The 18,657-nt window shown below is 50.7% G+C and overlaps 8 protein-coding genes across 8 annotated transcripts; 2 read left to right on the forward strand and 6 right to left on the reverse strand.

Moving 5' to 3' along the window:
• Window positions 1-1,774: 1,774 nt before the first annotated feature.
• Window positions 1,775-4,072, reverse strand: STEHIDRAFT_164215 (uncharacterized protein; the record flags this gene model as incomplete). Its single annotated transcript, XM_007298334.1, has 7 exons — window positions 3,849-4,072; window positions 3,653-3,790; window positions 3,449-3,580; window positions 3,278-3,393; window positions 2,441-3,216; window positions 1,979-2,357; window positions 1,775-1,919 (listed from the first exon to the last, which is right to left on the reverse strand). Exons 1-7 carry the CDS (start codon window positions 3,987-3,989, stop codon window positions 1,775-1,777), a joined length of 1,827 nt encoding a protein of 608 aa, XP_007298396.1. The 5' UTR covers window positions 3,990-4,072.
• Window positions 4,073-5,116: 1,044 nt separating this feature from the next.
• Window positions 5,117-7,525, forward strand: STEHIDRAFT_88388 (aldehyde dehydrogenase; the record flags this gene model as incomplete). The annotated part of the gene is made up of 10 exons (XM_007298150.1): window positions 5,117-5,135; window positions 5,204-5,515; window positions 5,592-5,605; window positions 5,740-5,940; window positions 6,029-6,211; window positions 6,264-6,633; window positions 6,694-6,862; window positions 6,929-7,231; window positions 7,304-7,398; window positions 7,474-7,525. Exons 2-10 carry the CDS (start codon window positions 5,397-5,399, stop codon window positions 7,523-7,525), a joined length of 1,506 nt encoding a protein of 501 aa, XP_007298212.1. The 5' UTR covers window positions 5,117-5,135; window positions 5,204-5,396.
• A 182-nt stretch (window positions 7,526-7,707) lies between these two features.
• STEHIDRAFT_151095 (uncharacterized protein) lies at window positions 7,708-10,395 on the reverse strand (the record flags this gene model as incomplete). Its single annotated transcript, XM_007298335.1, has 12 exons — window positions 7,708-7,912; window positions 7,979-8,163; window positions 8,225-8,278; window positions 8,335-8,637; window positions 8,702-8,944; window positions 9,007-9,026; window positions 9,081-9,181; window positions 9,240-9,459; window positions 9,543-9,676; window positions 9,744-9,866; window positions 9,929-10,026; window positions 10,099-10,395. 12 exons carry the CDS (start codon window positions 10,393-10,395, stop codon window positions 7,708-7,710), a joined length of 1,983 nt encoding a protein of 660 aa, XP_007298397.1.
• Window positions 10,396-10,656: 261 nt separating this feature from the next.
• STEHIDRAFT_70147 (uncharacterized protein) lies at window positions 10,657-12,377 on the reverse strand. Its single transcript, XM_007298047.1, has 4 exons — window positions 11,866-12,377; window positions 11,660-11,791; window positions 10,967-11,574; window positions 10,657-10,878 (listed from the first exon to the last, which is right to left on the reverse strand). The coding sequence occupies exons 1-4, from the start codon at window positions 12,299-12,301 to the stop codon at window positions 10,735-10,737; spliced, it is 1,320 nt and encodes a 439-aa protein (XP_007298109.1). The 5' UTR covers window positions 12,302-12,377; the 3' UTR covers window positions 10,657-10,734.
• A 934-nt stretch (window positions 12,378-13,311) lies between these two features.
• Window positions 13,312-14,110, forward strand: STEHIDRAFT_151097 (uncharacterized protein; the record flags this gene model as incomplete). The annotated part of the gene is made up of 2 exons (XM_007298336.1): window positions 13,312-14,013; window positions 14,075-14,110. The coding sequence occupies 2 exons, from the start codon at window positions 13,312-13,314 to the stop codon at window positions 14,108-14,110; spliced, it is 738 nt and encodes a 245-aa protein (XP_007298398.1).
• A 438-nt stretch (window positions 14,111-14,548) lies between these two features.
• On the reverse strand, window positions 14,549-15,904 carry STEHIDRAFT_151098 (uncharacterized protein; the record flags this gene model as incomplete). The annotated part of the gene is made up of 4 exons (XM_007298337.1): window positions 14,549-14,557; window positions 14,624-15,081; window positions 15,148-15,494; window positions 15,549-15,904. The coding sequence occupies 4 exons, from the start codon at window positions 15,902-15,904 to the stop codon at window positions 14,549-14,551; spliced, it is 1,170 nt and encodes a 389-aa protein (XP_007298399.1).
• A 633-nt stretch (window positions 15,905-16,537) lies between these two features.
• STEHIDRAFT_41053 (uncharacterized protein) lies at window positions 16,538-17,079 on the reverse strand (the record flags this gene model as incomplete). The annotated part of the gene is made up of 2 exons (XM_007297872.1): window positions 16,538-16,709; window positions 16,802-17,079. Coding segments are annotated over 2 exons (450 nt in total), but the record flags the coding sequence as incomplete, so codon positions are not given.
• Window positions 17,080-17,895: 816 nt separating this feature from the next.
• On the reverse strand, window positions 17,896-18,631 carry STEHIDRAFT_48181 (uncharacterized protein; the record flags this gene model as incomplete). Its single annotated transcript, XM_007298038.1, has 2 exons — window positions 17,896-18,004; window positions 18,153-18,631. Coding segments are annotated over 2 exons (588 nt in total), but the record flags the coding sequence as incomplete, so codon positions are not given.
• Between the last annotated feature and the right edge of the window lie 26 nt (window positions 18,632-18,657).

Consider the following 18,657-nt stretch of genomic DNA (forward strand, 5'->3'; position numbering starts at 1 on the left):
TCTTCGTCACTGCAAGCTGGAAGGGCTTCCCTTCAGGACAGAGTCGGCAGTACGAATAACCGTCGAGAACGAATAACTTTTCGTAGAATACTCCAGGCAATTGATTGTTTTTTGTCCAGATCAACTATGCACCAGGACTGTGTCATGTCGGCGTGATGCGCAGAACAAGAGAAGATAGACTGAGAGCAGCAACGGCCACGACCGTGCACGAAATGTGCGTGTATACTTGGGGGCGCAAGATGGTCACTAATCATTTAGATTCCGCAGGGCCCACGAACGACAGGAATATTCTCGTCTATTCGAACCACTGGTTTAGTTCCTGCTGCACTGCCAGGGTCATATCGTAGGGAATAAAACCAAGGTCGAAGGTTAGCTACCACTGAAAGAGAAAACGATTAAGGGTGCTCCAGGGAGTCACTTACTTCTGATCGCTTTCCTCAGCTTTTTCTTCTCTTTCTTCATCTCGCTGTTACTTCTGATGTTTAGCTTCACCATTGACCTGTCTATCAATTGACCCTTGCGTCCCTTCATCGCTAAGCAAAGCGACCTAGCTTTTCCGACCGGCTTTTGCTTCACTGGCTCCCCCGCCCACTGGGCTTCCTCCCTAGTTCATTTTCGACAGTCAGGTCAACATGTTTGTCTAGAGAAGTGGAGTGAATGCATACGTACTTCCTCGTGCAATAAGCTTCGTATGCAGCCTCGATCAGTGGTCCGAAGGCACTTCTAGCCCATTCGTCGTACGCATCTCGTCCTTGATTCTCGAATAGAAGAGAGTTCACCATCTCGAACGCGTTTGCCGCCGTGTTTTCTTCGAATTTGAGCTCGGTGAATCCGTAGGCAAACATAAGACCTTTCAGTGTTTGATTTGTGATTAATGCTCCGCGGATGTGCTGCAGTCGCTGATTAGCACTACGCGACGTGCGGTTGCCTTTCGATAATGACGGACGAAGGACATCAGGAAATTATAGAATAGAAAACTTCACGCACCGAATAGCATCTCGAACTCTCTTCTGGGTACAGTCTCCGAAGCTCCTGGCTCGTGAACGCATATAATAACGCGTCACCCTGGAACTCGTGTGCAGACGCGTTCTCAGTGGTCAGGCTACTCCATCCTTCATCGCTGATCGGGGGTTCTGGGAGTTCATATGTTCCTACCGTATCGAAGACGGCTTGGTGAAGCTGCTTATCAAGGTCTTTATGGAGAGGGGTACACCGAGGCATTTCAGAGGGAGTGATGATGGGATAAGGTAGCAAGATGTGGTGGAATGCAAAGTGGCGTAGGACAAGCGCCGATATCGATGTTACAATACACGACGCGTATTCGGCTAAACTTTGCAATCATGTGATCGCGTCCAAGTCGCCGCCTGCGGCTCGATAGAACGTTGAATGACTTTTCGGAGTTCTCTATAACAAGTTTCAGATTGGATACCTTTGGTCAAGGTGAACGCACGCATTGTCTTCAAGTGCACCCCAGAGTTACTTGATCTATATGCATGCTTTCGATGAAGTAGCGTAGTACTTCAAGTTAACGAGAGAGATAAGGCAAGGGTAGCAAAAGTACTCCATATGTATTACTAAGTAATGGCAGTTGTCGTCTCATCTGGAGTACATCATAGCTCATCGTACAGTCATGAGGCCTCCAGAACGAATATGATACACCGCCGCAAAAAATAGCGACAGCAGTGATATTCCACAATGAAGGCCTGTGAGATAAATATGGAGGTCAGTCCAAGTCCTTATAGCTTCATATATAGTTCCGGACGGACTCGTACCTTCACTTCCTCGATTCTCTGGACGGATAGGTCACAGTCAACGTCGTAGCGCGGTATTCCGGATTCGACAGCGGGCTATTTTCGTCTACGTCAACGCCATCCGCCATTACATGTAGGCCGCAAATCAGGCGATGATCGCGCCAATCCCTGTTGATCAACGGTGAGGTCTGAGAAGCTGTCTGAGGCAGAAACACTTGGAGACTCACAATCTTTGACACGCAACACCGCAATACCTTGTCTTACACGCCTTGCACCTCAGCCTCCCTCCGTCCGGACACCCGTGCCGCCTGCACACCGATGCCTTCTTCGCCTGCAGAATGTACAGCGCCACCCACAGCCACCTTCTCGCTCCTGTGTGGTTAGTCAGGCCTGGAGTAAAATTTGTTCGAGGCAGTTTGATCTGGAAAGTCTCGCCAAGTTGAGGCTTGTTCTTCAAAAGATCCTTCGAGGTATTCATGTCGAAGTCGAGGGCGGAGCGCAGGAGATGAGCTGGAGGAGGCTTCGTAGGGATGAACAAACCTTGTCGCTGGCTGCGCGGGAGCGATTTCGCCTTTAAAGTGAGTCGTAGGGTACGGAAGAGATGCACTGCTCAAGCAAGTGTGTAGAGAATCAAGTCGTTAGCCATATAGGGTCTCGATAGTCCAAGAGCGAGTGGAGAAAAGTCTAACCGCTAAACAGAGCCTCTTGCGTCTTGATTATTGGATAGAGCGCGTCGAGAATGTCAAAAAGTCCGGCATTCAGCCAAGCGGTGACCAAACGAACCAGATCCGCTCCTTCGTGTTCCGGATAGGAGCTGAACATTGCACCTCTGAAGACGTCCAGACATCGTTTAGATGTCGGTCCCTCTTTCTCCACTATCCCTCGGACGATCTCGAAATATTGCGACCAGAACGGTTCTGTGAGCACCATCGCGCGAAAGAAAGCGCAATGCGTGGCCCGCTCGTTTAGCGGTAATGAACTTCGATAAAAGTGATCCCTGGGGTCGGGAGGATATGAAGAAGGCTGTGGCCACGTTAAATTTCCTCGCTTCAATATATCTGGATGTGGGCCGTTCGGCGTAGGGACAATGGGACAAATCCACCCCTCGCTGTGGGAAATGTAAAAGGCCATGCCGTTTTGGATGTACCCAGTAAAACTCTTGAGGATCTTCCTGATTTGTCCAGAATGCGAACCCTTCATATCGAGGAGGCGAGAAAGAAATTGAGAGCATTCAGATACCGAGGCAGGATGGAGTCCGCGAACGATCTGACTTAATACTTTTGTCGTCACACTTCGACAGATTTCCGGATTCCGAGTGGCAGGATTAGACATAAGTGTTGCCGGCATGCTTAGGAACCAGTCAAGAGCCTTCATGAGGCAGTAGGTGTCAAGATCGCCAGTACAATGCCACCATATCTTTGTGAATAGTGAAAGAGTAATGTCGTCCTCAACGTCCAGCAGCGAGCTTTGATGGCGGATTAGAACAGAACCTTTATCTAGCACGATGTGTGAGAGAATCAACTCACGCGATGAAGCCGGCATCCTCCGTTAGACATAGAAATGTAGTGGGAAGTGCGGTCCTCATAGAAAACGTGAAAGGGTCTTCCTTCAGTGAGAATAATAAAGACGGCTCATTCCAAATCTTCCCGAAGCCAATGAGTACGCTGTATAGTAGAATAATCGAATCAGAGTCTTACCTTCTGAGTTATAGGACGCCAGTATCTCTTCAATGTGTCCACAATGATCTTCCCAGTCGGGCTAGATATACCTCCAGTGCAGAGAGGCGTATCAAAAACGACTATGGGCATGAGGATCCCTGTACCCCAAAACTGCAACAGAAGACAAGAGCCGATGAGAGATGAACGAGACCTGAAGAATGTTCAATAAGGTTCGACACAAACCATTGATTCTCCGTCACTAGGGAACTCGACGATAGCTTTGCATAGTTTTTCTATAACACCATGCTGCACGAGACGCCTCCAAGTCGGCGAGTCTCTAAACGCTGTTGTCAACAGAGCACACCTTGCTGTGTCGATGTGCTGTTGATAGATGATACGTGAGTAGTCGACGGACCGTGAGAGAGGTCGGGGTGCGTACTTGGGTAGTATCTCCCCAGCGATTCGTGTCGTCACTGTTTTTGAAATCCAGTATCGAAAAAAGCCGGGCCGGAGGATCAAGAAATCGACCATTCTCGGGGCTCAGATCAAAGTTCAAGGCTAGTTCTGCAATTGCAGTCATTCCGATTTGTTAGTAGAGTAAGAGATAGATCGTGAGTTAGTGGCTGCGCGCTTGATTCGTCGGAAGTATCAAATGTGAGTCGGAAGACACGAGTGGCTCACAATGGAGGATGTCGTGGTCAGAGTCGTAATGAAAGAACTTGTGCACGATGCAGGTCCAGCAACTGTGTCTGGCGGAAGTTGCCGTAGATTTAGAACCCCGCGGTACCATCCATCACTGACGTCATGTGTCGTTCCTCAAAAACTGACTGGCATGGAGTATTCTTTGATAGCACTGTCTTGACGTGCTAACCAAGTCTCTTGTCTCCAACTTCGTCCCCGACGCGTTCAAATCGCGGGCTGGGGGGAAAAACTTGTCTCTGGGCTTATATCTTCGTACCATCCTGGTTTCCCGCGGTTCAAGTGGCAAGTATCTTCCCTGCATCTCAGTCCTCGCTTCATGAAGCGGAAGCGTTCATACGTTGCGTCCTGAAGGCTGAGCGGTTGTATCTTATTCAGGTTCCCATGCATTGACTTAGACCGTATCTGCAAGAGCTTAAAGTGGCGATCTGTCCGGTCGTCCCGTCCCGTTGGGTCTAGCGAGGCCAGGAATTCACTTGCAGATACGGTCTATTACGATGATGTACGTTTCGGTCTAAGACGCTTCCATATCTGTTGTGATATGATGGATGCATAAAACTGGGAAGGCGGATCTCGCTACCTCACACGGCTAGAGGGAATCTAGATATCATTGGCAGAGCTCAGATTAATTGTTTTTTTGTACGCAAGGTCACTATCGAAGGGCGGAATTGACTAGTATCTTCGAGTTCACATTAAGGACTCATAGAAGATGACTGAGTAGTATGGGAGACTTGTGTTATACATAGAGGGACTCGGACCACCCGGTCTGCGGTCGCACTTTTCTGAGTCAGGATCTCGTAATCCTCTTCTTCATCCCCTTCTCTTCCAGCATGCTGTCACTCAGCCTCACATCATTCAGGACCCAAAACTCCAAATAACTGGTCGCTTGCCTTACCATCCTCGTCCTTTCCGAAGTAGAGCTCGAACATAACGAATACGACGGCACCTCGTCCTCCTTTTCCCCGAATTGCACTAACCTTGCGGCCATCTGTTCGCTTCCGACTTTTACTTTGTGGCGCCCTCTGCAGTATGGACCATTCTCACCTCGTGGTATGTCATACCATCTGTTCTGATTTCGCGCTTGTTGGTTTGTAGTCGAAACCCCCTGACAGAAATTAGTGCATCGAGTTGGATGCGGTCCGGGCATTGTAGTATTTAAAGAGACGAATGGTCCTACCCATTGTGCTCCCCCGAATCGCATACCGCAACGACCAACCCTGACAGTTTTCTCATCTCCTACGAGACTCTACGTTTTGAAAATACTGCTCACTGACGATAGAAGGCGATAATGATGACAAGCTTCGTTCACGAGTTCGACACGCCCTTGTTCAAGGGGAAGGTCAATTTCCCGACTGGTGTGTATATTGATGGGAAGTTCAGTGATGGGGCGTCACAGACAACAATTGAGTGTGTCCTTATTCGTGTAAACTGATTGTACACTCACTGATAATCGGTCTTGACTCGTCTTCGCCGGCATCTATAGTGTTATTGATCCCAGTGTGTCTCCAAATACAATCTCGTCTTTTCTCCCATCCTTTCTTTCCGTTTTTATACATACTACATGCTCCGACTATATTGAACTGACCACTTCTATATACACCGTTCATCGCATCCCATCCTTCTGATTGCAGCAAACGGCAAAGTCATAACTTCCGTCTCCGAAGCCACCTCCGCCGATGTCGATCGCGCTGTCTCCGCCGCCCAAAAAGCCTTCGACACCGTCTGGGGTCTGAATGCGCCCGGGTCGTACCGCGGAAAGCTGATGCATCGGTTGGCAGAGCTGATGGACGAGAAGAAGGAAGAATTGGCCGCATTGGAGGCGCTGGATGTCGGTACGTTGTTCCTGTCAAGTCCAGTCCCCGGTGAAAGGAAACAGAACTTATGTGGAACGAATGTGTGGCTGATAATCTTCGCTTGTAGGCAAGACATTCAAGTGGGCTATGGATGCGGATTTGAACATTGCGATCGAGACTATCAGGTATTTCGCGGGCTGGGCGGACAAAATCCAGGGAAAAGTCATCGAGACCACAACGGACAAGTTGGCGTACACGCGTCACGAGCCCATCGGAGTAGTGGGTCAGATCGTCGCCTGGAACTTCCCACGTACGTCTTACTTTTTCGAAACCAATCTCATCTTGTATAATCTGCGCCACAGTCCTGTTGTTGTCCTGGAAGATCGGGCCTGCTCTTGCGTGCGGCAACACCATCGTCTTCAAACCCTCCGAATTTACCCCTCTCACCACCCTCCGCGTGGCCTCCCTCATCACTGAAGCCGGCTTCCCACCCGGAGTGGTCAACATCCTCACCGGCCGTGGCCCCACCGTCGGCGAGGCGATGTCCTCGCATATGAAGATTGAGAAGTTGGCGTTCACGGGGAGCACGCTCGTGGGCAGGAAGGTCATGGAGAATGCGGCGAAGAGCAACTTGAAGGATGTCACTCTGGAGTTAGGCGGGAAGAGTCCGAATATAATTTTTGATGATGCGGATTTGGAGCTGGCGGTCGGGTGGAGTGCGCATGGGATTTTGTGGGTCATTCTCTCGTTCTATGGATGTGCTGTGAGGTGATCGATGGAGCACTTCCGTAGCTGGAACCATGGGCAGGCTTGTTGTGCTGGAACGAGGATCTTCGTCCAAGCTGGGATCTACGATGAGTTCTTGAAGATGCTCACGGCGAAGGCGAAATCGATCAAGCTCGGCGATCCGTTCGCGGAAGACTCCCAGCAGGGTCCACAGGTCTCGAAGCAGCAATTCGACGTAAGTCCCTTAAACTGGTCGAACGCCTTCGATCCACTTACTGGTTGATTGTTTTTGCTCATACAGCGCGTCATGTCATACATCGACTCTGGTAAATCCCAAGGGGCCACAGTGCACACCGGTGGCGCTCGTTACGGTGAAGAAGGCTACTGGATCGAACCGACCATCTTCGTCGACACAAAACCGGGGATGAAGATCGTTCAGGAAGAGATCTTCGGGCCCGTCGGCGTGGTGATCAAGTTCGAGGACGAAGAGGATGTCTTGAGGCAGGCAAACGATACCATGTATGGGTTGGCGGCAGCTGTGTTTACAAAGGATGTCAGTAAGGCGCTGAGCATCGCACATAAGATAAGGGCGGGGACCGTTTGGGTGAGTGTTTTGATGTTCTTGGTGATATAACTTGCTGGAGGCTAAGCGTGTTCGTTGTTACCGTTGGTACAGGTCAATCATGTGAACCAGGTGCATGCTCAGATTCCATTCGGTGGGTTCAAGCAATCCGGTATCGGACGCGACTGCGGAGAGTATGCAATCCAGCAGTACGTGCATCGCCCTACAATGCGTCTCCTTTGTTGTCAGAACACAGTCCTGATGCTTTTTTGATTCTTTTTTAGCTACACGGCCGTCAAGGCCGTCCAAATAAACATTGGCAACGTTCGTATCTAGAGATTGGACCTTGCCTCGTGGTGGTGTTTTGCGTTATTCGAAAACAATCGCCCCTGTTTCTGTCTCCTCTGACAGACGGCTGAAGCATTGAATTTATCAAATGGCCTCCTGTTCAGTTCCGAATATACATCCTGCCATATATTAAGCACGCTCCTCGAATGTCTCCGTTATCAAGCCCGAGTCTACTCCTCACCCAACCTTACATAGCATGTAGCACTTTTCTGCCAATTTCCTTGGTACCCAAATACGATCGCGCCCGTCCTAGTCTCCTCTACCAAGAACACCTTCAACGGAACGTTGGCTCCCTTCACTGCGGGATATCGAGCCTTCAACGCTTTCTTGAATTGACCGAATGGTATAAGGGCAATTCCTCTGTCCCTTTGCTCTCTTAGGACACGGAGAATCATAGGGAGATGAGTGTCATGATTGAAACCCGATTGGGGCTGTAAATACTTTGGTCTATTCTTCGCCTTGACGACAGAACTAAGCTGCGTGATCGTTACGGGAGTAAGGCCTGGTACGCGAGCTGAGAGCACTGCGGGAAGGGCCGAGGGTCTATTCGTGGACGAAACTTGAGTTGAAGTTGAGTACACAGGTGGCATGCTGGGCAGTTGTGGGGGATATAAGACGGAGGGCGCCTGTAGAACGCATTGTATTAGGGATTGTGTGAAGAGCGGGCAGACTTTGTAGAGATATTACGGGAACTGGGATACTCCTGTCGGTTGCATCATATGCGATTTTGACAGATTGACCCTGGAAAGCCCTGTTGAGCGCATTGAAACAGCGAAGATAAGTGCTCGAAAACTAACTGTGAAAGGGAGTGCCTCTTTCGGCGCGGTGCTCGCCCCTGCGAACGTATGTCCACTCGTAGTAGCGCTCTTCATGGGTTTGGGTGCAGCGACCCTTCCGATACGAGTATGGGCAGCTTCGTCCCTCACCGCTAGGAAAGAATGACCGCCATCCCGTGTAATTCGCTGTCGGGAATGAACAACAAGATATCCTTGGCCGAAAGGCGCCACTGTTGTTGAGCCGGAGGGATCCTTGTCGGCCGACTTGATCCCCAAGCCAGACGGCGCGAACATGATGCCTTCACCTGTACGAAGATCGATGATCTATCATGGCGCACAGCACATTCAGCTACTGATCCGGAAGCAGAAGCTAGAACGTTCAACAGACCTTCTCAAATATCTCGTCCTTGACGGTCTGAGCAGCCGATACATGCTCCGCCAGGTGTTGAAGCCATTTCGGAGAAGAGAATCGGTGGGCGATGATGAATGAGCTCAATTCCAGGAATTTCGAGGGGACGACTGTCGGCTCTTGTGTGGAGATGATCACTCGCGCATTCAGATGCCTTTGCTGCCGGATGATACTCAGAAGAGAGTCCGTGAGCTTTGAGGAGTGGTTGGTATCACTGAGGTACTAAACGGAGGTTAGAGTCGGTCAGTACCGTGAATAATTCAAGACAAGGGAGTATGTGTTACTTTGTGAGCCTCATCAAGGACTGCGTTAAGGTCAAATTAGTAGGTAAGACACCAACGAAGGGCAGGCTCATTACCTATGATTTTCCCCGTAGAAACCTCAGCCTCGACGAAAAGACTAAGAATGATGTCGAAAAATCCGCATGCCGACGAGGAGTCGACGAAAGGCGAAGAAAGACTACCACGACAAACAGTTACATCGGTCCTACGCCCATGGGAAGAAATTGTTGACTTACTCGACAATGGTCAAAGTGCCTTGCTTGAAGAATTGTGTGACGCAGTTACTCGCATCTCCACCTTTCAAACACGAGTCCAACAATGCCAAACGGAGGTTCAACATTGACTTCTGCGATCCATTTAGCCTTTGTTTCTCTAGCATCGCTCGAAACTCGTTGTAGTCGAAAACTTCCATGTCTCGCAAGAGGGTCAAGATAAGCTCCATGTAAAGAGGCATCTCTGTAACACCAGTCGTGAGTGTCCAACTCTGAGACGGTACGTAGACCAATATCAGAGACGGGTCCGATGAAGGGATGACTTACGGTTGCTCTCGTCGACTTTCATCATTGCCAGCAAACGTTCCCCGCTGATATCTCCTGATGCGAAGCGTAGGGCCTCAACCTTCACTCCCGGAAGATTAGCGTAGACAGCCCGCATCGCTTCGACGCGATTTGGCCTGACGAACGGCACATATTTAGTACGGAGCCCTCTAGAACCGTAAAAACCGAGCGGAAAGTCCATACATGACGAGCACAGTAACGTCCGGAGCAGCCGCATTACCTCCACGAGTGGCATCCAAAGAAGCAAGGTATGCAGCTTCACAAGGCTGGACGTACCCGCTTCCTGCAGCAGAATCGAAGTGAAAGCTATAGAAATAGTATATATTTTATCGAAATATCCGTCACACGTTGATAGATGGTGAACATACAGAAGGCCGCACAACGGTGCGGGAAGTGTCCCAAGACGGTGGTCTTGAATCAGACAACCCTCGAGAAGAACTGACGTCGAGTGACTCTTCCCGGAACCCTATCCAAGATAACTTGTCAACACTGCAGCAGCTGAGAACACCCACAGAAACATAGTAAAAGGCATGTTTACCTGGAGTCCACACACAACAGCGCTGAAGGGGGCATTCGTATTCACGTAGAGTTTACTCGGGCGCTCGGATTGAGTCGCCACCGAGTGCGACTGAGAATGCGAAGATATCACACTTCCGTAGACCGCACGCTGAGGTATCACGGTCGGACCGAGCATATCCAGAGCTGCACTTGTGAAGACAGGTGCTGTTCGTGTGCTATGATTACTCGACAGGTCTCTGCCAGCAGGGTCCGAATGCCGCGACAGCAGCTCAGCTTCGGGATCATACTCGACCTTAAGTCCAGCGAGCTCCGCCATGAGTCTGGTTGGTGGTGGAGTAATAGAGTAGAGAGTGAATCCTTCACCGAGTGAAGTTGAAAAAAGAACGAGAACGGCATTCCTCACGCCACAAAAATATGACTAAGCAACGCGTGTTAGACCGCCCCGCATGTGGGAAGTGCAGCATCCATCCAAGGAACCCAAAAGGCCTTCAAAAGGCACTCTTGAGAGAATGGCGAGAGCGGCACGCCAAACGGTGTGGGGCAAGCAGGACCAGACAACCGGAAGCACACTGGCAGGGAAAATAATAGATACATATAAGATGAGCGAAGGACACCCGAAGACCCCGGCTATGATGGCCTTCCTGACGCAGAAATGTCAGGCTTTCGCAGCCCGCAGCTGCATGAGCATCTTCATCTCCTCCAAATCTATAATGAGGTCGTCTAAATATTCATCACTAGCAGGTCCGACTTCACCTTCTTCCGGACTCCATTCGATTCCCTCGGTGGCCCAACGCCATTTCTGTCCCAAACCCATGACAGATACGACGTTAGTTCCAAGATCGAACAGCGTACCAGATTCAAAAGCATGAGTAAAGGTGAGCACTAACGAGGTATCGAACCAGCTCCTTATCCTCTGGTCGAACATGCCTCCATTCGTCATCTCCAGCGATACCACCACAATATATTCTGTACGAGTCGATTGCATACTTTCCGCTTCCCGGAAGATGCGAGATTGGACTGGCGAGAGAGGCTCCAGGTTTCGAAGGTGATTTTTGCATCCTCCATTGCGGGGATGAGAGTGAGTGCTGTGAAGAATTTTTAGAAGGGGATAGAGGGCATGCTGGGGGATTTGAGAGCGGCAGGTGCAGTGAAGAGGGGTTGCGTCCATGAAAGGTAGGGATGATGTTCGACGGCGATGGTGTGGGTGTTTCCAATGGATATATCGGCAGCGTATCAGAGGCTACTGAATCAGGGCCCTTCACGAAATATTTCGATCTTTCAGCAATTCTCGTCGGACTAGGACTAGGAGTTGCGTAGGCAGTAGCAACTCTCATGTCTTTGTCAGGAGCTGGTTTGGAGAAGAACTTCGACGCAACGAGAATAGGGAAGATAGGTGGTTCATCAATGTAGGCCTGAGAAAGCTTGATGAGACGTGCGGAACGGGTTCGCTGGAGGCCTAAGGTTCGGATGATCTCGCATAGCTCATCTTCATGAGCTGATGACGTGGGATTGAAATGGGATTGAATGGGTTGTTGAGCATTGGATGCAAAGGAGAGGTGCCGGGGCAAGATATCGCATACCTTTGGTCATTGCCTTTGCACTGGGCCATCTCTCCATCAGCTCCCAGAATATCGGAATAGCCTTCGTGCCTGATGTCTTGTTGAGCAGCATAACAGCGACCAACACGCGCCATGGATCGTCCCGCACTTGTTCTATGTATGCAGACGACCATAATGAGATCAGATCCAGTAAGGTCGCCCATGAATAAAGGAAAACAAAAACGCGCCTTGTATCAAGAGCGGCTTAGCTCGCCATAACCTGACGTGCCTCTCGAGAGATCCAACGAAGAAATAGACATATCCTGGCTCTCGTTCCATCATTTCCAGATGCGCTGTTCGAATTAATACCTTTTCCTGTTCTGAGCGAAAGCCCTGTTCTTCCGTGTCCGTTATATCGAAAAGGAGTGAATGAGCTGTAGACAGCCACTCTGAATGTGATGTCACTACGGCTTGCGAGGTGGAAGGGGAAGACGAGCGTCCGGTCGAACGTTTCGCGATTATGTCGCGGGAGCATGATGGAGAATCCATGATAGTTTTGATTCTAATTTTACTAGTAGAACCCATCGTTCTCGGTCTTTCTGTACTCGCACGGCTCGAAAGTTGAGAAGATGACAGCTTAACCCTTCGAGATGAGGAAGATGACGTAGAGCGAGTCACAGGCATGCTGAGCTATGTCAGTCACTAAGCAAAGCCAGAATAGAGCGAACTGATGCCTGCGCGGGATGTCTGTTCATACCGGATGACGGTCAAGAGCAAGAAGGACAAGCTTTCAAGGGGAGTGCGTTGACCCGCGCCAACTCGGGGGATGTGGCGCGCCACTCAAGGCGAGTGACCACTGACGACTCGGCTGTTGCCACTTCCCACGTGGCGTTGTTGACTGTTATGTGTCTCGGAGTTTCAAATACTTGAACACTATCAACCTGGCTCTCTAAACGATCTTCTGCTCTCTTCTGCTACTTCTGTTGTCCGCTGCTTTCTTCAACTCTTCGCTAGCCCAGTGACGACATGGCACCTATTCTGTTTTCTCTGCAACCGTGGCAGCATGTTGACCTAGTCAGATCCTCGACCATGAGTCCGCATCGTCCCGGCTGGTATGGAGACTCGGACGTTTCCCTCAACCACTGTGCGACGAGCAAGCTTGGTGGATTGTCAACTTTGACAAAGAAACTGCAAATAAAGAATGGGTATCGTTCGACGCCTGGTTTTTGGGTCGCTTCACGAAAGCGGGATACTGGAATTTCTGCAGCGTCGCTACACGACTCCTACTGATCCGTTACCACACGATAGAAGACCTCTGCAGGCCCAGTGGGGTCAGACACCATTGGCTACAAGGCCATCCGAAGGAGATCTGCATAGTATGGGTTGCATTCGACCCGTTTCACGGTGAACGTTCAGTGTATAGGATATCATTTTTGAGGAGATGACACTTACTATATGCATCTCTATTCCTTGTTCCGATATGCTTCCAGGAGTTACTCAAGGCAGGCCAATATCCATGTCTTATCTCCGGAAACCATTTCTATGATTTTTGCTCTCATTCCCGAATACGCCGATGCCCTCGCCTTCGCTCTAACTAACTCTCGGCTCTGGAATATTGGGAAAAACACATCGGGTCCCTGATCACCGGTCGCCACAAGGATGGTTGTTACTGGCCTGGAAACCGCCTCATCTGCATGGGACAACTCACAAAGGACCTCCCTCCTAGTCTGGACGACGTCGAGTATGATATATCGCTGCCTGGGTTAGACGACCTAGGTTTCCGTCCCGTTCAAGACGAAGAGGACCTTCGAGGAACGGCCGTCGCACTCCTCCTTAGCGAAGCAGTCCCAGAATACGGGTTCCGATCAGTCCCAGTATTACCAGTCACTGAGCCTCAATGGACCGATCCAGCTGGCAGCATGGAAGCGTTCGAGGAATGGATGCATCCATTCAAACGGGGCGGCCAGGCGTTTCGTAGCCGTGGTAGTGGCTGGCGTCTCGATCCGATAGGCCTGGGACCCGAATGGGCTGATGTTCAGGCATCATGCGACGGCGGAAGAGCATTGCCACTCGACCCTTTTGAGCGCGAAACGGTGTGGATTTTGCGAAACCTTACCACGAGGGAGTATACGCGTGAAGACGACAAGAGCTTCGGAGATCTCGAGCATCGCCTTCTCTCCCGTATATGTTGGTCGACCGAGATAGGCTCGCGGAGCTGGGTTGGGCCGAAGTCTTTGTATAATGGAGCATGGGCCGGACACAGCTTCGACGTCGTTCCCCTCCAGGATCGAGAGCTCGTAGAAGGACCGGATGGGAAGGTCGTGAGGGTCTATGGCTGGAAAGATGTGACCGATGCCATCAGACGGGAGATGGATGATATTATTAATCGCGCACCTGTAAGCTCATCATACTTTCCTTCCTGGAACAGTCAGACGGCTGACGGTGTGTTGTGTTAAGCATTTGGTGTCTAAGTATCTTGAGACAGGCATCTGAGCTAGATTGGTGCTATTGTAATCACCTCGCTCTTTATTATTCGTATCGATGTACTCAGATTCTCGTAATACCATACCCGAGAATTGGAATCGCCGCTGCCTCGTCTGCCCATGCGCCGCTAGTGAACTGACAAACGCCATCCTGCTCTACTGCGAAGACGCACGGCAATAATTCCACAGGTCACATACATTTACTTGGCCGAAGGATTGCAATTTAGATGTACCCAAGGACTTCTCGATGCAGGAGACCCTAGGCAACAGGGAACAGTCTACCATCGGGGCAAGTATGAGCACTTGGCCGTTGACCTGACAGGTTCACATATGTTCGAAGGGAAGCAGACGAATGGAGCAGACGAATAAGGTCATTTCCATATACCGTTCGGTTATTGCAAAGATACAAGGATATGTAGACACTGTTACCATCCAGACAAAGCACCCTTCAATATTGCTGAATGAACGCCACCAATAATGTTAGCCGACATGCGAGAGTTTACATGGTAATAAAAGAACGCACATGTTCCGCCTCAAAAAGCTCATCGATTTCTCTCCTCAATTCTTCTGTGACGTCCTTCCATCCTGCGACTTTCACAACCTTCCCATCTGGGTCCTTCACGAGTTCTAAATCACCAATCGGCACGATGTCGAACCGGTCGCCAGCCCAAGGACCGTGGTACAATCTCTCCGGCTCCGGGTTCAAACAAATCGAGCCGATGTAAGTCGACCAGCAGGAACGGACTATGAGGCGGTGTTCAAAGCTACCACCCTGACCGTCGTCTTTGCGCGTGTACTCTTTCTTCGTCAAGTTTCGGAGAACCCATTCATTCTCGGGGCCAGCAGACGAATCGTCTCGCTTGAACTTGAAGGGATGTAGCCAGGGCTTGAAGCCTGGCACTTTTCCAACCCGGTCGGTGACGGCATTGGGGCACCATTCGCGACTGTGAGGTAGCTCCCCCGGTTTGTTGAAACGGAACACTTCATATTTGGACTTGTCAGAATCATCACGTCAGGCTACAAGTAATTTAAGCAAACAACACCTACGTGCACGTAAGTCCAGGTCGTCGTTCGGGTCGTCATCCAAGTCGTCGTTTAGGTCGTCTGTATAGTCCACTCCGAGGCCGAGCTGTTTGACATCGACGTGTGGCGGAAGGTCCGCCGCATAGTCACCGATACAAACAATGCGGTCGCCGACCCAGTAATCGGTAGTAATTTCGCGTGAGGTTATGAAACTCGCTATGGCAGTCTTACCGACGTCCCAGAGATGGGAGTTGGTGATCGCGAACCTGAGGGCACTATCGTATGAAGACTCGTCGACGAGAAGAAAGGAGAAGATCATGCTGAGGAGCTCGTTGGGGAGCTCATTGATCGTCGCGAGCCCGGATTTGGGTCTGGTATAAAATCGGTATTTTGTAGGCAAAAAGGCATGGAAAATATGCACATACCGTGGAATAGGGCGAATCCGCTTCAGAACCCAGTCTGGTGGCCAAAATTTATCATCATCCGATTCCTCATCTTCACTGGACCCATGTTGGGAGTCTGCTCCATATAGTAGCTCACGAGACATTGCCCTCATCTTTTCGCGCTTAGAGTTGGTCGACTTGGATGAAGGTTTGTGGAGCTTTAAACCTTTCAGTTGATTACTACCGTTGGGAAGAGGGTCAAGCGGAGGCGTGAGGCGACGTTGAAGGTGAGAAGTGAGTCGGTCCCCGAGGCCGCAGAAGAACCACTCGCCGAATTTGCCGTAGCAGCCAAAGGTCTGCCGTTTGTCGAGGTTGACCAGATAGAAGTATTGTCCCATATCAGCGATGCCCTATTGAATGGGGGTTGTTTGCTCAAAATAGATGGCGGAATACTGCAGCAGGACTGGGACCTCGGACCGTGAGCGCGTGCAAGCAATTCAGTAATTGAGTCTATGGCAGAATTTGTGCTGGGAGGGAGAATGAGCGCAGACGAGACGAGAAGAGCAGAAGAAAGGGGAGGTTGAACCAAGTGGAAGACACTGACACAAGGTTTGTCAGCGTCACGTCTTCTGCACGTGATCGTGAATACTTACTCTAGTCTCTCGCCAAAAAAAAAATAAAGGCGCACATTATATAAAGAGGTGTATCGCGGATGTCAAATATTCCTGAACATGTATTCATTGGTCATTTCTCGGGTAGCAAAAGGCTCGACAGTTATCATACAGACAGAGACATAAGTAGACGTTACAGACAGCGGTCACGAAGTCATCGAGAAAGCATCGACACCAAGAAAACAAACGACAGAGCCCACTCCAGCAAACTGTTAGTGTCACGGCTTCTCCCCACCACGCTGTAAATCATAACGCAAGGTTCAGCTCCCTCTGCCCCAACGCCTCCTCCACCGCCCTCTGCTTCTGGAAGTCTTTATCCCACACGACCTCTCCATCCTTACCCTTCGTCCTCCCATCCATCGCTCTCCCAAAGTCGATCAACCGAAAGCGGCGGTCTGGTTTGCTCTTGTTCATCCTTGTAATAGGCCAGTCGGAGATATCGCCGAGTTGCATGAGAATATTGCGGCGGTAGAAGGAGTTGTGCGTCCAGCCGGCGTAGTGCAGACGATATAAAAGCGCGGCACATTCTTGCCTAATAGAATCAAAGACGCCAAAGCATGAGAGGACATTCACAAGACCTCGCGAGACAAAGAAAGGAAGGAAGAAAAAAAAGACAAAACGCACCGATCGTCTATACTCAGGTTTTCCACCACGATCGGCTTCCCGCAATCCTCCAGCAATAAAATCGGACTCAAATACCTGCCTCTCTTATCCGCTTTGATCTTCTTACCCTTCTCATCCACAGCCTCATAATAGCCATAAAATTGGGGCACCACGGCCCCGACGGGCGTCGGGTCATGCAGCGGCGGAACGACGTTATAGCCCGTCCAGTGCTCGAACAAGATGTCGTCGAACTTCTGGTAATTCTGCGCCTCGTGCGCGAGGTGGTCGTCGTGCTGGATGGACAGTTTGGCGGTGACGCGGACTTTGAAGGTTGCCGGGTGGGGCTCCGACTTCGACTGGGAGGATTTATGCGAGCAGGTGTGGGAGGGATCGAGGATGGTTGACCAGCGAGATTCGGGGATTTCGATGCGACGGAGGGGGCCGTCGTATTCGGCGCGATGTTCGACGCGAGGCTCATTGACGGTATATTTTCGTCGTGGATCGTTCGGAGTAGGTTCCTTAGCCTTATCGTCCAAATCGTGCTCGTGTACGATGTTGAACGCGACTCCGGGAATTGTGTGCTTTGATACGTACATGATACCTTTCTCCTTGCTGATCGTTGGATGGGTAGGGGCCTCGTCGAGATTAGCAGCCTTCTCAGCTTCATGCTCCGCTTTCAAGACTTCGGCGACGGCCTCCTCGATACATTCCATACATCTCTTCTGATCATGGTCCTCGAATACAGCTCGAGGAAGCTCCCATTCGACGCTATAGACCATAGAATGATGACCCTGACCTTTCATTTCGTCGGCCGAGAGATACAAGTGAGCAACAGGGACAGAGAGCGGAGGCATAGGGGGCGGAGGCGTAGGCACGAAGAGAGGCGCGTCGACAGGCCCGGTCTTGTCAAGTGAGAGCGCATCTTTCCACATGAAGCATAGGCCTTTGCCTTCGTGTGATTTTTCCCAGTTTTCGCGTGCTTCCTGACGCTGCTTTTCGATCAGGGCCTTCGTCTCGGGAGATAGAGAAAGTGCGTATGTGTGTGGGGTGTACTCCATGTCTTTCGGCCAATACCCGCGAAGACGCTTGCCTCCAACAGCTTTGAGAACACCGCACGGGTCGTGAACGACCAGTTTCTCCGGCAGGATGTAGTACGGGATACGCTCTTGGAGAAGAGGAGCGGAATAGGCGAATGGCGTCAAGGGCCACGGTTTTGGGTACTGACTCGGATGAAATGGGTCGTTGGAGTCCTGATGACCCAAAGAACATCAACGAGTGAGGAAAACGATGAGAAGAAGGTGGACTTACAGAAGGTCCAGCACCAATAGTCTCCTTCCCAGGCTCGTCCTCAGCTTGGTCCCTCGCCATCGACGCCCCGTTGTATGTTCCCATACGTACTCTCGTATCCATATCCTTCGCCAACTCGAGTACGTCACATGGCACTCTCTTCTTCGGTTCCGGCTCCTGCTCAGCCCACGCGATCTCGTCCTTGGCGAACTCCGTCTCGCCAGACTCCTTCGCCCACTCGACCAGACGGCTACCCGTCGTAGTCCACACGTAGTTTGGCTGGGAAGGAAAGGGAGACACACGATAGAAGTCATAGAGAGTAGCACCCCAAAGAGTGAAGCCGCCTTTTCCGGCTATTTTTCCGCCGGTGAAGTTAGCTGAGTATGTGATCATTTTGCCCTTGGGATCGCGAGGCCAGCCGCGAAAGATGAAGCGCTCCTTGGTTTCGAGATCGGTACTATCAAGAGGTTTGACGAATGGGCCAGGGGAAGGAGTATCACCACGAGCGAAGTCATCAGCAGGCTTGACGTGCACAGAGGAAGACGACTCAGCGTCAACGTTCATGACCTGTTCAGATGAGGAGGGCTGCT

Source organism: Stereum hirsutum (genome assembly GCF_000264905.1).
Source record: "Stereum hirsutum FP-91666 SS1 unplaced genomic scaffold STEHIscaffold_1, whole genome shotgun sequence".
NCBI classification, from domain to species: domain Eukaryota; kingdom Fungi; phylum Basidiomycota; class Agaricomycetes; order Russulales; family Stereaceae; genus Stereum; species Stereum hirsutum.